Here is a 16,439-nt window from a genome sequence, read left to right as displayed (position 1 = left end):
TTGGCGCGGAGGTCAGCATCAGACACTTTGCCGAATCAAGAGAGGACAGTGCTGGGCAACGGTCATCTCTAGTAACGACCGGCACCTATCTAATACCTGCGTGGTCACGAACAACTGTGATTTTATGAGTGGGCCGCAGATGACCGCTCCTAAACCCTTGAAACTAAGCACAAGAGACGACGGCCCAGAACATCAACCACAGGTGGCCTAAAAATCACGCTGTTAACAAGTGAAGCTCAAATCAGGGGACTATACCACTTAAGAAAGCAGAGACCCCTTAGTTATAAGCATGCGCCTAATGGTTGAAATATATCTAAAAATATTACAAAGGGACAAATTAAACATCCCATCTGTGACAGTATAAATTTCACTTTAAAGGGATGATAAACTGAAGCTCCATACTAATCGCAAGTGTATGTGGGACTAAAAAATAACTGGACTTTATCTCATCAATTTTTCATATCTTACAATCTATTACATAAAAATATATATATGCGCTACTTTACAGTGTTGTCCGCCATCAGCCCCGACATGAAGAGCATTTTTTTCTATTTTGTGACGTTTTAGCGTCAACCAATCAAAGCCATGGCGTTCTGGCATTTTTCACTCTAAAAAAATAAATAAATCTATTGCGCAAGAGTTATCGACGTCATGCTTAATTTTTTTCCATGAGTCGCATATGCAAAGTTTAATTTTGAAGCCACACATGCCACACAGGGCTTAACTAGTCATGACTATGACTAGTAATAGAGGGGGTGGAGACGATTTCGGGGGAAAAAAAATATCCAGGAAGTTTAAAAGGGGCAGAGCTTTAGCAAGACATAATGAAAATGAAAGTTTCAAGTTTATTTGAAAAGACGGTTAGAAAATAAAGTTATAAGTTAGCGACTCTAAACAACATCTATTGATAAAAGTTAATTGTTGGTCTGACATATTAAAATTTACCATCCCTTTAAGGTAACTACTAAACTAGGCCACCACATATACTAGACATTTCTGGCACGGTCTGAAATAGAAAGATACATACACACTGATTTATTTGTTCACAGGTATATTTATTCACATATAATAATTGATCCAGCACTTAGACAGTCAAACCACACCATTGACAGCAAGCTACAGCATAGAGAAATACCTGTAATGCCTGGAAAACTACCTCGGAAGACAGGCAATCAGGCAAACTGAACCAATACTTGAAACCTCTAGAAGACCCAGTTTTTAAAGGGAATAACAGTTCTAAACAAACAATCCACTATGGCACAAATTCATAACACTGATATTCCCTCTACTAATCGCAAGTGTATGTGGAACTAAAAAATAACTGGACTTTATCTCATCAATTTTTCATATCTTACAATCTATTACATAAAAATATATATATGCGCTACTTTACAGTGTTGTCCGCCATCAGCCCCGACACAAAGAGCATTTTTTTCTATTTTGTGACGTTTTAGCATCAACCAATCAAAGCCATGGCGTTCTGGCATTTTTCACTCTAAAAAAATAAATAAATCTATTGCGCAAGAGTAATCAACGTCATGCTTAATTTTTTTCCATGAGTCGCATATGCAAAGTTTAATTTTGAAGCCACACATGCCACACAGGGCTTAACTAGTCATGACTATGACTAGTAATAAAGGGGGTGGAGACGATTTCGGGGGAAAAAAAATATCCAGGAAGTTTAAAAGGGGCAGAGTCCCTAACTGGTCACAGCAATAGGAGGCTAAAAACATAATTTCAAGGAGTATGCCTAAATTCCTCTTGATTTGCAAAACACTGTAAACTGTGCTAAAAAAAAACACAGTAATAATTTGTTTTTAAAAAGCATTTATTTTGCAATGCAATCATTACGGCGGATACATACTATAAGTTCAATATCTTTAAAAACAATTGTATTGCTTTCCTTTTTACAGAAACATTAATTGCCTACCTATATGGCCTATGTGATAATGCATATTTTAAAGTCTAGTTGAAAATTGTTATTGTTTAAAAAGATAGATAATCCCTTTATTACCAATTCCCCAGTTTTGCATAACCAACACTGTTATATTTATATACTTTTTACCTATGTGTTTACCTTGTATCTAAGCCTCTGCAGATGGCCCCTGTATTATAGTTTATTTGACAGACTTGCATTTTAGCCAATCAGTACTGACTCATAAATAACTCCACGGGAGTGAGTACAATGTTATCTAAATGATACACTAGCTGTGAAAAACTGTCAAAATACACTGAGGTAAGAGGCAGCCTTCAAGGGCTTAGAAATGAACATATGATCTTACCTAGGTTTAGCTTTTAACAAAGAATACCAAGAGTACAAAGCTAATTTGATTTTAAAAGTACTTTGGAAAGTTGTTTAAAATTGCATGCCCTATCTAAATCATGAAAGTTAAATTTTGGCTTGACTTCCCCTTTAAATAAGGTTTTCATATGAATACAGAAGCCCAACGCAGACTTACCAGCTGATTCTGACGACGAGGCGGAAGACTCTGTTGTGGTTGGAGTTTTCTCTAACTCTTGCAGCAACTTCGGAGGAATAGATCCTTGATTATGAGCCAACATCTGTGCTGCTAGTTCAATATTGCCCTGGAACAGTTGTAGAGCCAATTCTGCTGTTTCAGGATCAAAGCCAATATACACCAACTAGACACGTAAAGAAAAAAGTATTTGTATTATTTACATATAACAATAATGATTAGATGTGAGCAGACAACAACATTCATTATTTTAACTAGGGATGCACCGAAATTTCGGCCGCAGAAAGTTTCGGCCGAAAATAGCCTTTTTGGCTATTTCGGTTTTCGGGTTTTTTGCCTGTTATTTTCGGTAAAATTATTGTGTAGCATGTTTCAAATTTGATGCTAGCCTAGAGCTGCTGTTTAAGTTTATTACTTGACTTACTGTTCTGCATATAATGAGTTTTCTAAGATTATATTTTATTTGGATAAGTAAGGAAACATTTTCGCAGAAAATTGCATTTTTTTCTTTTTTTTTTTTTTTTTTTTTCTTGGTAAAATTATTGTGTAGCATATTATTGTTTTAAGATATTTTGGTCCAATTTTAGTGTATTACTTTCAATAAAAGTGTGGGCTTTTTATTGGCTCTAATTATGCAAAAAAAAAAAACTAAAAAAAATTAATTTGAAAAAACACATTTTCGGTATCAGTTTCGGTTTTCGGCCAAGTGCATCCCGGATTTTCGGATTCGGTTTCGGTCCAGAATTTCCATTTCGGTGCATCACTAATTTTAACTAAACTAGGATTGAAAATATTTAAGTAATTTATTTCAAAATGATCACAATACAAAAACATAATTTATGTAAGAACTTACCTGATAAATTAATTTCTTTCATATTGGCAAGAGTCCATGAGCTAGTGATGTTTGGGATATACAATCCTACCAGGAGAGGCAAAGTGTCCCAAACCCCAAAATGCCTATAAATACACCCCCCTCACCACACCCACAATTCAGTTTAACGAATAGTGGGTGATAAAATAAGGAGTAAAAAAGCATACAAAAAGAGGAACTGGAAATAAAATCGTGCTTTTTATACAAAAATCATAATCACCATAAAAAAGGGTGGGCCTCATGGACTCTTGCCAATATGAAAAAAATTAATTTATCAGGCAAGTTCTTACATAATTTTTTTTTTATGTAATTGGCAAGAGTCCATGAGCTAGTGACGTATGGAATAGAAATACCCAAGATGTCGGAGACCACAGAAGAGTCACTAGAAAGGGAGATATAAAATAAAAACAGCTATTTCCGCTGAAAAAATTAAATCCACAAAAAATAAGTCTCTTATAAATTTCACATAAATTTCAAGAAAAAAAATTAAATCATAAGCATAAGAATTAAACTGAAACAGTTGCCTGAATAAATTTTCTACCAAAGAATGCTTCAGAAGAAGCAAATACATCAAAATGGAAAAATTTAGAAAATGTATGAAAAGAAGACCAAGTTGCGGCTTTGCAAATCTAATCAACCAAAGCTTCATTCTTAAAAGCCCAATAAATGGCGACTGATCTAGTAGAATGAGCTGTAATTCTCTTAGGCGGAGACTGTCCCGCCTCTAAATAAGCCTTGTGACTCAAAAGCTTTAACCAAGATGCCAAAGAAATGGCAGAGGCTTTCTAAACTTTCCTACGACCAGAAAAAACAACAAATAGACTAGAAGTCTTCCTGAAATCTTTAGTAGCTTCAACATAATATTTCAAAGCTCTTACAACATCTAAAGAATGTAAAGATCTTTCAAGAGTATTCTTGGGATTAGGACTCAAGGAAAGAACAACAATTTCCCTACTAATGTTGTTAGAATTCACAACCTTAGGAAGAAATTTAAACGAAGTTCGCAAAACAGCTTTATCCTGATGGAAAATCAGAAAAGGAGACTCACAAGAGACAGCAGACAATTCAGAAACTCTTCTAGCTGAAGAGACAGCCAAAAGGAACAATACTTTCCAAGAAAGTAGTTTAATATCCAAAGAATGCATAGGATCAAAAGGTGAAGCCTGCAAAGCCTTCAAAACCAAAATTGAGACTCCAAGGAGGAGAGATTGATTTAACAACAGGCTTGATACGAACCAAAGCCTGAACAAAACAGTGAATATCAGGAAGTTTAGCAATCTTTCTATGAAATAAAACAGAAAGAGCATAGATTTGTCCCTTCAAGGTACTTGCAGACAAACCTTTATCCAAACCATCCTGAAGAAACTGTAAAATTCTAGGAATCCTAAAAGAATGCCAAGAGAATTTATGAGAAAAACACCATGAAATATAGGTTTTCCAAACCCGATAATAAATCTTCCTTGAAACAGACTTACGAGCCTGTAGCATAGTATTAATCACTTAGTCAGAGAAACCTCTATGACTAGGCACTAGGCGTTCAATTTCCATACCTTCAGATTTAGCGATTTGAGATCCTGATGGAAAAACTAACCCTTGAGACAGAAGGTCCGGCCTTAGGAAGTGGCCAAAGTTGGCAACTGGACATCCGGACAAAATCCGCATACCAAAACCTGTGAGGCCATGCTGGTGCTATTCGAAGAAAGCCATCAGATCTATTTCGGGGAGACGCCACATCTGTACAATCTGACAAAATACATCTGGAGAGACCACTCCCCTGGATGTAAGGACTGACGACTGAGATAATCCACTTCCCAATTATCTACACCTGGGATATGTATCGCAGAAATTATACAGGAGTTGGATTCCGCTCAAGAAATTATCAGAGATACTTCTTTCATCGCTAAAGGACTGCGAGTCCTCCCTTGATGAATGACATATGTCGCAGTTGTGATATTGTCTGTCTGAAAACGAATGAATAATTCTCTCTTTAATAGTGGCCAAAAAAAAATATTGATTGGTAACCTCGCATCTTGAGGATTCCAAACAGAGACCCCCAGACAGCTCCCCAACCTGTGAGACTTGCATCTGTTGAAATCACAGTCCAGGTAGGACGAACAAAAGAGGCCCCTTGAATAATCCGATGATGAACTAACCACCAGGACAGAGAGAGTTAAATGTTGGGATTTAAGTATATCAACTGTGATATCCGAGTATAATCCTTGCACCATTAATCCAGTATGCAAAGCTGTAGAGGTCTCATGAAAACGAGCAAAGGGGATCGCGTCTGATGCTGCAGTCATGAGACCTAAAACTTCCATGCACATAGCCACTGAAGGGAATGATCAAGACTGAAGGTTTTGACAGGCAAAAACCAATTTCATTCGTCTCTTGTCTGTTAAAGACAGAGTCATGGACAATGAATCTATCTGGAAACCTAAAAAGGTGACCCTTGTCTTAAAAATCAAGGAACTCTTTGGTAAATTGATCATCCAACCATGTCTTTGAAGAAACAACACAAGTTGATTCAGGTGAGATTCTGCTAAATGAAAAGGTTGAACCAGTACCAAGATATCATCCGCAATACCCTGCTCTCTGATTACAGATAGAAGGGCACCGAGAACCGTCGAAAAGATTCTTGGAGCTGTTGCTAGGCCAAATGGAAGAGCAACAAACTGGTAATGCTTGTCTAGAAAAGAGAATCTCAGAAACCGATAGTAGAATTTTTATCTTGAGGCAAAAAAACTCCCTTCCCCCCCAGTAATAGTGGAAATAATAGAATCCAACTGGGAACCAAAGAAATTATTACCCTGGAATAATAGAGATAGGAACCTAGAACCTAGATTTAGATACCATGTCAGCATTCCATGATTTGAGCCATAAAGCTCTTCTAGCTAAAATAGCCAAAGACATAGATTTAACATTAATCTTGATGATATCAAAAATAGCATCACAGATAAAATGATTAGCATGTTGAAGCAAACGAACAATGCTATGCAAATCAGAGTCTTTTTTCCTGTTGTGCTAAGCTATCCAACCAAAAAGTTGATGCAGCCGCAACATCGGCCATAGAAATGGCAGGTCTGAGCATATAGCCAGAATGCAAATAAGCTTTCCTTAGATATGATTCAATCTTCCTATCTAAAGGATGCTTAAAAGAGGTACTATCTTCAATAGGAATAGTAGTACGTTTAGCAAGAGTAGAAATAGCCCCATCCACCTTGGGGACTTTTTCCCAAAACTCTAATTTAGCCACTTGCAAAGGATACAACTTTTTTAACCTTTAAGAAGGAACAAAAGAAGTACCAGGCTTAGACAATTCCTTAGCAATCACATCAGAAATAGCATCAGGAACAGGAAAAACCTCAGGAGTAGTCACAAGAGGTTTATAGACAGAATTTAAACGTTTACTGGATTTATTATCAAGAGGATCAGACTCCTCAATATCCAAAGTTATTAACACTTCTTTTAACAAAGAACGAATATACTTAATCTTAAAAAGATATGATTTATCAGTGTCAATGTCTGAAGTAGGATCTTCTGAGTCAGAGAGATCCTCATCAGAGGAGGATATATCAGTATGTTGCCGGTCATTACAAATTTCATCAGTATTATGAGAAGTTTTAAAAGACCTTTTACGTTTATTTGAAGACGAGCCATAGCCTTCTGTATCGCCTCAGCAATATAATTCTTCATATCAACAGGGATATCATGTACTTTAGATGTTGAAGGAACAACAGATACTGTACTAGCACTAATAGAAACCTTTTTCTGCGTGCAAAAGCTTATCATGACAACTGTTACATACTACAGCTGGAGATATAATCTCCACTAGTTTACAACAGATACACTTAGCTTTAGGAGAACTGTGTTTAGGCAGCATGGTTCCTATAGCAGCTTCTGAGACAGGATCCGATTGTAAAAAAAAGTTGTAAAAAAGAAAAAAATAACATTAAACAGAAAAATCTTATTTCCACATATAGCAGTGTCAGGAATGGGGAAAAATGCAAATGCTAAAATTGGGGAAAAATGCAAATAGCATAGCCCTCTAAACATAAAGAAGGCAAGGAGCATATAGGAGGTGAGGTAAAATAAAACTAAATTTTTTGTCGCCAAGTATGATGCACGACGCAAAAGGAAGTTGAGAATTTTTTTGGCGCCAACAAATATCCAGAAATTACGCAACTCGCGTAATAACAAACACAATTTTGCACCAAACAACCTGGCGTCAACAAAGAGGCAGGAAATTATGAACTTGCGTCATGACAGACGCACATTCACGCCCCAAAAAATTTCTCACGCCAAGAATGACGCAATAGATAACAGCATTTTGCGCCCTTACGAGCCTAATTTGCCAAGAAAAAACAAGTCAAATTGAAAAAAGACTATACCCCAGGTAAGACAAACTTCCTAAAACATGATTCCCATAATGAAACTGCTGGACTGCAAACACAGACCTGACTCATGGCAAATATAAGTAAAATACATATATTTAAAACTTTATATTAATACATAAAGCGCCAAACCATAGCTGAGAGTGTCTTAAATAATGAGACATACTTACCAAAAGACACCCATCCACATATAGCAGATAGCCAAACCAGTACTGAAAGCTTTCAACAGAGGTAATAGTATATAAGAGTATATCGTTGATATGAAAAGGGAGGTAGGAGATGAATCGCAACAACCGATAACAGAGAACCCTTTAAAAAATTTCCCGTGAGGAAAACCATAAAATCAAATAGGTGATCTCTCTTCACATCCCTCTGACAAACACTGTACTCTGAGAGGAATTGGGCTTCAGAATGCTTAGAAGTGCTTATCACAGAGGAAATCCTAAAAATCAAGCACAAACTTACTTCAACACATCCATAGGAGGCAAAGTTTGTAAAACTGAATTGTGGGTGTGGTGAGGGGTGTATTTATAGTCATTCTAAGGTTTGGGAAACTTTGCCCCTCCTGGTAGGATTGTATATCCCATACGTCACTAGCTCATGGACTCTTGTCAATTACATGAAATAAATAACAATTTAACTGCTGGACTTAAAGTGACAGTCTACTCCAGAATTTTTATAATTTAAAAAAATAATCCCTTTATTACCCATTCCCCAGTTTTGCATAACCAACACCGTTATATTAATATACTTTTTACATCTGTGATTACCAAAGTTGTATCTAATCCTCTGAAAAATGCCCCCTTATCTAAGTTCTTTTGACAGACTTGCATTTTAGCCAATCATTGCCCTCTAATAAGTAACTCCACAGGTGTGATCTATATGGCACACATAACGTCATCTAGCTGTGAAAAACTGTCAAACACATTCAGATAAGAGGTGGCCTTCAAGGGCTTAGCAATTAGTATACGAGTCTACCTTGGTTTAGCTTTAAACAAAGAATACCAAAAGAACAAAGCAAATTTGATGCTAAAAGTAAATTGGAAAGCTGTTTGAAATTACATGCCCTATCTGAATCATAAAAGTTTAATTTTGACTAGACTGTCCCTTTAAAGGCCAACATTTTTCTTTCAAGATTCTTATAGAACCTAAAATGTTAAAAAAAAAGCTTTCCAAATTACTTCTATTATTTAGTTTGCTTCGTTCTCTTGATATTGTTTGTTGAAAAGCATACCTAGGTAGGCTCAGGAGCAGCAATGTACTGTTGTAAATCAGCTCTTGTGAAGGTAATCTACTAACAGCGGGTCTTCTAGGCTTACAAGAGATTCACAAAGGGATAAGGAGGAGAGGAACTGCGTTTAGAAAACGTTAGAGTATATTGAATGCATTCTTGAACAGTAGAGTCTTTAAATAGTGCTTAAAACTTTCCAAACTAGGTTAGAGTCTTGTGAAGCGGGGCAGAGAGTTAAACAAAACAGGGGCCAGTCTGGAGAAGGCCTGTAGACTGGGATGTGAGGAGGTAACAATAGAGGGGGAAAGGAGGTCATGAGTAGAGTAAAGGGGATGGGAGGGAGAGTATCTGGAGACAAGGTATGAGATATGGTGTGGGGGGCAGTGCCATTGAGGGCCTTGAATGTCAGAGTCAGAATTTTATGTTTAATTCTGGAGGCTATGGCAAGCCAGTAAAAGGATCGGCAGAAAATTCCAGCAGAAGAAAAGCGATGTGTAAAGAATATCAGCCTGGCAGAGGCATTTATTATGGATTGTAAAGGAAACAGACGGCAACTTTGGAGACCAGAGGGGATGCAGTTGCAATAGTCAAGGTGGAAAATGATGAGAGAGTGGATTAGTATCTTACGTGTGTCTTGTGTAAGGAAGTTGCAAATTTTGGAGACGTTTTTAAGGTAAAAACGGCAGGAGTTGGCCAAAGACTGGATGTGAGGAGTTAATGATAGATCTGAGTCAAGTGTGACCTCAAAACATCAGACGTGCGAGGTTGCTAGAAGGGGGGAAATAAGGAGCTCAGTTCTGGAAAGATTTAGCTTAAGGTAGTGAGAGAACATCCAAGATGAAATATGAAAAAGACAGTTAGTGACACAAGTTAGCAAGGTAAAGGAAAGGTCTGGTACAGAAAGGTAGATTTGGGTGTCATTACCATACAAATTATATTTAAACCTGTGGGACCCTAATGATGACATATAGAATAAGAAGATATGGGGACCAAGGACAGAGCCTTGTGGTACCCCAACAGAAAGTGGTGGAGGAGCAAAGGATGCACCAGAAAAGGCTACACTAAAAAGGTACGGTTAGACAGGTAGGAGGAGAACCATGACATGGCTGTGCTGCAAATGCTGATGGCTTGTAGGGTTTGGAGCAAAAGAGGGTAGTCAAGAGTATAAAAGGCTGCAGATTGATCAAAAAGGATTAATAGACATAAGTGGCCTTTCGGTTTTGCTATAAGTAGGTCATTAGTAACCTTGACGATTGCTGTCTCTGGAGAGTTGAGGGTAATAGTGAGGTAGTTGGATGGCAAGGTTTCTTTTTTTTTTTTTGAGGATAAGTGTGACTATTTCATATTTTTTTCGAGATAGGGGAAATATACCGGTGCTGAGGGCGATGTTGAGGGGACAGGTAGTGAGGTGAGAGGACAATATAATGGCAGAAACTTCTTCAGTAATAGGGGCAAATGGGCTGAATTTTTAGGTTTGTGAGTTTTGGATGATTTCGATCTGTTGAGTTGAGGGTGTTGAAGACTGGTACTTGTAGTATGTTGAGAGATGATTTAGTTTCTGATGCAATCAATTTTAAAGTGGCTGGCAAAATGTTGAGCAGAGAGAGAAGTAGTAGTAGGGTTGTTTCCAACGTTGCTCAGCAGCGCGGGAACATCTGCGTATGTGGCATGTCAGAGGAGTATTTGAACAAGCAAAATATAGTTGGCACTATGATAACGTAATACCAGGGAATAAGAGGTAAATATAACCTTGGTGCTACCCCTACATGATACATGTCAGAGGAGTATGCCAGGGCTGAGAATGAGTGTGTAACTTCGTATCTATGGTAGGAGGTGCCAAATTGTCAAGGGCCAAATTAAGAGTGGAGTTGCAGTGAAAGATTGGTCAGGGCAGGAAAAGGAGGAGATGGAAAAGAGCAGGGGCTTGAGAGTCTTTGAGAGATGCTGATCTAGTGAGTTAATGCTTTTGTGGAGTTTGGTGTGAGGTTTAGATGGAGGGAGAGATGGAGGGAGAGTAGTAGGAAGTGCTGTGATATTACAAGTGAGGAGATAATGGTCCGAAAGAGGAAAAGGGGGGATTTGTGAGGTTTGAGAAAAAAAAAAAAATAGCTGAAAATCAAATCAATGGAGTATCCATCTTTATGAGTGGGAGAGTCCGTCCACTGTGATAGACCAAAGGAGGAAGTGAGCTGGAGAAGTTTTTTTGCAGCGGGGGCAGTGGGATTGTCAACAGAGAGGTTGAAATCTCCAAGAATAAGGGCAGGGATGCCTGAGGAGAGGAAATAAGGTAGTCACACAGAAAAAATATCTAGAAATTGAGTTGAGGAGCCAGGGGACGGAATATGACTGTGACGAACAAAGGTTATCTAACTCTGCGCCAGTCACTTATTTGGCATAGAAAGGGTTATCAGTCCCCTTTAACTGTCACCAATAGGTCACAATCTAGCCACACCAGGCAAGCTTGTGATTCAGTTTAGTGGGTGCAAGGGTTAACCACACTCCCTAGTCTGTACTAGACGTAAGAGAAATGCCCTAAACTCCCTTTTAATGCCACCCACACTAAACCAACAATCCTATAGCTCCAATACTGCCACAACTTAAAATTTATTAAAGGGAAAATCCTAAGAAAAAAACCCAGACTTTACACATTAACTCTCTAAATACAAATTAGCAGAAAATAACCTAAATTATACAGTTCTAATATTCCAGTCTCTTTCAGTAACGTGGTTCAATTATTAGACAAAGGCCAAACTTAATAAAGGAATTATTTATTATGCCAAAAATATTATGCACAATGCATTATTAATAAAAAGTTGTTACAAATAAAATTACACACACAAACAGTGTTTTAAAATAAAAAGGAGAAAAACAGAATTGAATACTTTCCTAGTTTCAAGATCTGGGCCAGGGGCTGGCATGAAAATGATGGCTCCTTACTCTGCAGAACAGCTCCCCTTGTAAGAATGACAATCTTATTGTTAAGAAATAAGATCCTTATACCTATTTCCCATAGATCAGGTTGCCTAACCACACCCTCCTGGGCGGGCTAAGAAACCCCCTGTCTTTATGACCTTCAATAGACTAAGTTCTTGCCTGAAATTATACAATCCATTATAATTTCTGCTAGGTAACTCCACTTACATATATACCTATCAGGAATCTCCTAGTTTCATTGGGAGAATCAATTTGATATCAGATATAACAGATTTCCCTTCATTAAATGTCATTACAGTTTCACACACATATGTACATAATATACCAATGTCCTTTCAGTGACCTGGTCAGTTTTTTGTGACTGAGGTCCTGTTTTGCATCATGCATTCTACTGACAGCCTAAGCCATAAACTCTATCCTGTGTATTTCTGAAACTAAGAGCTTGAGTGGCTTTATGACTCAATGCATATACAATAACATTTGGTGGAGCTATTTAGGAGGCTCCTGGCACTTCAAAGAAAACACAAGTCACAATTCTTCTTGAAAAACAAATAACTGTTTTGAGTTCAAGCTACACAGAATTAACCCCTTCTTAGCTAAATCCTGAGGTTTTCATGACAATGACCAACATGTATAGAGAGGAGAGAGAATAAGTGCATCATGTGGGTTTTGAAGGAAGAGAATGTGAGGGAAGAGATGGGTTGTATTTGGTGAAAGTTGCAACGGGAGGAAAGTAAAATACCTACGCCACCACCTTGTCTGTTTCCAGATCTAGCAGTGTGGCTGAAGTGATGTCCCATGTGACAATGCAGTAGGGAAGGCTGTGTCTGAAGAAGAGAGACAGGTTTCTGTGAGAGACAAAAGGTTGTGTGATAAAGAGATGGTGGATAAAAGTAAGCTTGTTGCAAACAGAGCAAGAGTTCCAGAGTGCACAAGAGAAGGCGGTGTTGGCTTTAGAAACAGGAGGTATTTGAGTAAGGTTTCCAGGGTTTTGATTTCTAGGTCTATGGGAAGGCACACATGGGTGGGCGAGGCTAGGACGTTGTTGGGGGCCAGGATTAGGGGAGATATCACCAGCAGCTAGTATGAGCAAAAGGGAGAGTGATATAAGATGAGATACTGATTTGCAGCATTGAGAGATGTCGTGCAGGGAGGAAGGAGTATGTTTAGGAATGTGTCAAGTTCATAAAAGCAAAAGTGAGGTGAGGATAAGAGAGATGGGCCAATGACTATGGCAGGTGGTGAGGGGGAAGGAGTAAATGAATAAAGTAGTGAACGCTGGTTTTCAAAACTGTCTTCAGGCCTCGCGGAAAAAAAGTCCACATATTGGGGATATCTAAACTGGAGCACAGGTGAAATAATCAGATGATTAGTAAACATGATTATTTTACCTGCTCTCATACAAGGTAATCCTGAAAACGTGGATCGTTGGGGAGGCCTGATGACAGGTTTGAAAACCAGTGCTATAGAGACAAGAGGTGGCAAAAGGAGGGGAAACAGTGAAACACATATAACACAGCACTTGCCAAGTGTCTTTTCCTTTGTTCAATCCTAATTCTAATTCTTGTATAATCCTTTTATATGAGTAAATGGCTGCTTGAGGGTAACAAATCCATTTCCAGCAATTGTTTTATTTGTAACATTTGTAGCTTATTGTAAACTATAGGAACCAATAGGGTTAAAAATTACTATATATCTTTAAAAAACCCAAAAGAAACATATGTAAACATTTGGTGTAAAACTCCTCTGGATTTTATATTTCACTACGCATTCTATAATATATATTTATAAGTTGTTTTTTTTCCAGGGATTACAAATTGATGCCATACCATTAAATACTTACATGAACCATTTTCAGTAAGTATGCAAACAGGAAGCATATAAAACACTTGTGGGGGTAATGCAAAAACTAGAGATTTACATCTGGACAGAAATTGGAAGGAAAAAGTTAACCTTTGATCCTTGGGTAATAAATCCTCTGGATAATACAAAATGAAGAGAAACCTAACCAGGATTATACATGCAGTATTTTATTGCCTCCGTATGTGTATTTACTATGTCATATTTATCAGGCTTTTAAACTTTATTGACAGTCTGCAACCTCAGCATTTCTCCAAATATTCTGTGCAGTGTTTAGACACAAAAAAAAAAGACGATGTACAGAGAGATTTATCAGAAGTATGTTCTACCTTCTCAAAATCCAGGTGGTAGCCTAGCAACCTTAACCCTTCAGTCTCACATAATACATTGGCTCATGCGAGACTGCATTCCCAGCGTGCCAAATATATATATATATATATATATATACTATATATATATATATATATATATATATATAAATTACAAATATACAGTAGCTGGGAGAGGATAGCCAGGGCCTTCCTGATTACAGGATTAGGACTTTATAATTGGATTGTGAAAGTAGTCAAAACGGTATTTAGCCGTATTTGGACCAGGTGCAGACCCCCAAGAGTAGTTATTAATTCAGAGTCATTTAGATAGAGAATATAGCACAGTAAGACTATATGAGATACTGTGAATAGGTGGGGGATTGCAGCACTCAATGGAAAAGGGTTTTTCCTATATTTGATCTAAGACATAGATATATGGCTGAGAGACCTTCTAATGACCACCAAACAAGTGCACACAGGCTCAGGAATATGCAACAATTTTATTTACAGATAAAAACATCAAAGAAAAAGGCATAAAGCATTTTGTCAAAACCAGTTAGCTAAATAGATATACCACTGCAGTGGATAGCAAATACTGGACTAAAAGACTAGCTAATTATAGTAGTATTTGATAGCAGCAACAAATGTAATACATTCCATGTTGGTAACATTTATCGGTTATATATGTAACAAATAGTGACAATAGTGTTAAAAAATAGGTAACACCAAAGACATATTATATACGACCTGAATGGTATGATGGATAATGTCCTCCTTGGGATGTGTAAGTAGAACAGGGCCTTAAGGAGCTCAAAGTCCTTATTAAATCAAGGCTGAGACACAAGGTGAAAAAATCCTCCAAAGGTAAATATTTCAAATAGTTGTAGGCTTGATCATGCTTTTATCCGATGAATAGGTCAGGTATAGCCGGCTAATAATACGAGGTAAGGAAGTGTTAGACATTGTTACAACCGATTTCAGTTGTTGCTTAAACCGATGACAAATGCAGCCTTGAAAAGTGTTGCGGTACGTGAAGACCAGGTATTTCTTTTCCAGGCACTTTAACAAGACCGGGACAGCAGCCTCCGACGTCTTATACTTTTGAATCCTCCTTCACATATATAGTTGTGTCTCGTTGCTCAAAGAGACCCCGACTGAAGTGGGTAAAGTGTAGTTGCCTGTGTACTCATTCCTCCGGGCTTCAGAAAAAACGCTTTAGCTGTTTGTAAGTGTCAGTCGACGCGCGCTTCGCTCCCACAATGCTGAGCGAAAGCACGGGCCTCGTCAGGACTCTCGATCACCTGTGTCTCTAGACTTTTGTTGGTTTTTAGTGATGTGGGCGTGATTACCTTAGTGCTTCTATTTCCAATAATTAGTCAAGCCTCTTTCAAATGTTACCATATTATAGTCTAGAGAAATATACGTGATACATTGTATTTAAAAACCGCTGAATCAAACCAAAACCTATGTGCACTGTTATACAAACATAGCTCTTTCTAATTTCACCTATTGGGATAGTCGGTTGGTTGTAGTTGTAAGGTAGTGCTATATTTAAATCAACATGTTAGAAGATAGAAAACTTTTATCAATATTCTGCAGTAGCAGACAACGGGATCTTTGTTTTATAATATATTCTCTTTTTCATTTGTTAAACAGGCAGGAAATTTGTCAGTTTTCATAAATTAATTCTCACATCAACAGAGTTTTACAATATATATATATATATATATATATATATATATATATACACACACACACACACACACAAACAAAATATTTTGTTTATTTAGTTAACGCGCCACTTGTAATCTGGCTTAATGTATTTAAAGGGACACTGAACCCAAATTTTTTCTTTCATGATTCAGATAGAGGATGTAATTGTAAGCAACTTTCTAATTTACTTCTATTATCAATTTTTCTTCATTCTCTTGCAATCTTTATTTGAAAAGAAGGCATCTCAGCTAAGAAACCAGCAAACTGTGGGTTCAGAACCATGGACAGCATTTGTTTAAAGGTGCTGTCCAATCAGCAAGGACAACCCAAGTTCTTCACATAAAATGGGCCGGCATCTAAACTTACATTCTTGCTTTTCAAATAAACATACCAAGAAAATGAAGACAATTTGATAATAGGAGTAAATTAGAAAGTTGCTTAAAATTGCATGCTCTATCTGAATCACAAAATATTTTTTTTGGCTACACAGTGTCCCTTTAACTCCACAGAAGCTTTAGATAGCTAAAGTTTGCAGCACCTTACAGCTACTGAACAGAACATGGCTGGCGATCAGTGGCTACCTGCATATGCCACTCCTAATTGGTCGCCAGAAATGTCCTACTTGTGTGTTGTGGCTCCAAGTAGGACTTT

General features: G+C 37.5%; 1 protein-coding gene across 3 annotated transcripts in view; it reads right to left on the bottom strand.

Moving 5' to 3' along the window:
• NUB1 (negative regulator of ubiquitin like proteins 1) overlaps nucleotides 1-16,439 on the bottom strand; it is a 275,592-nt gene that overhangs the window by 25,530 nt on the left and 233,623 nt on the right. For all 3 annotated transcript variants that reach the window (XM_053713794.1, XM_053713795.1, XM_053713793.1), the window contains exon 14: nucleotides 2,460-2,643. In XM_053713794.1, coding sequence (XP_053569769.1) covers nucleotides 2,460-2,643 — 184 coding nt within the window. The remainder of the gene's footprint in view (nucleotides 1-2,459; nucleotides 2,644-16,439) is intronic.

Source organism: Bombina bombina, chromosome 5 (assembly GCF_027579735.1).
Source record: "Bombina bombina isolate aBomBom1 chromosome 5, aBomBom1.pri, whole genome shotgun sequence".
In the NCBI taxonomy this organism is placed as follows: Eukaryota; Metazoa; Chordata; class Amphibia; order Anura; family Bombinatoridae; genus Bombina; species Bombina bombina.
Note: the sequence above shows the minus strand (reverse complement) of the source record. Positions and strands in the feature narration are given on the sequence as shown.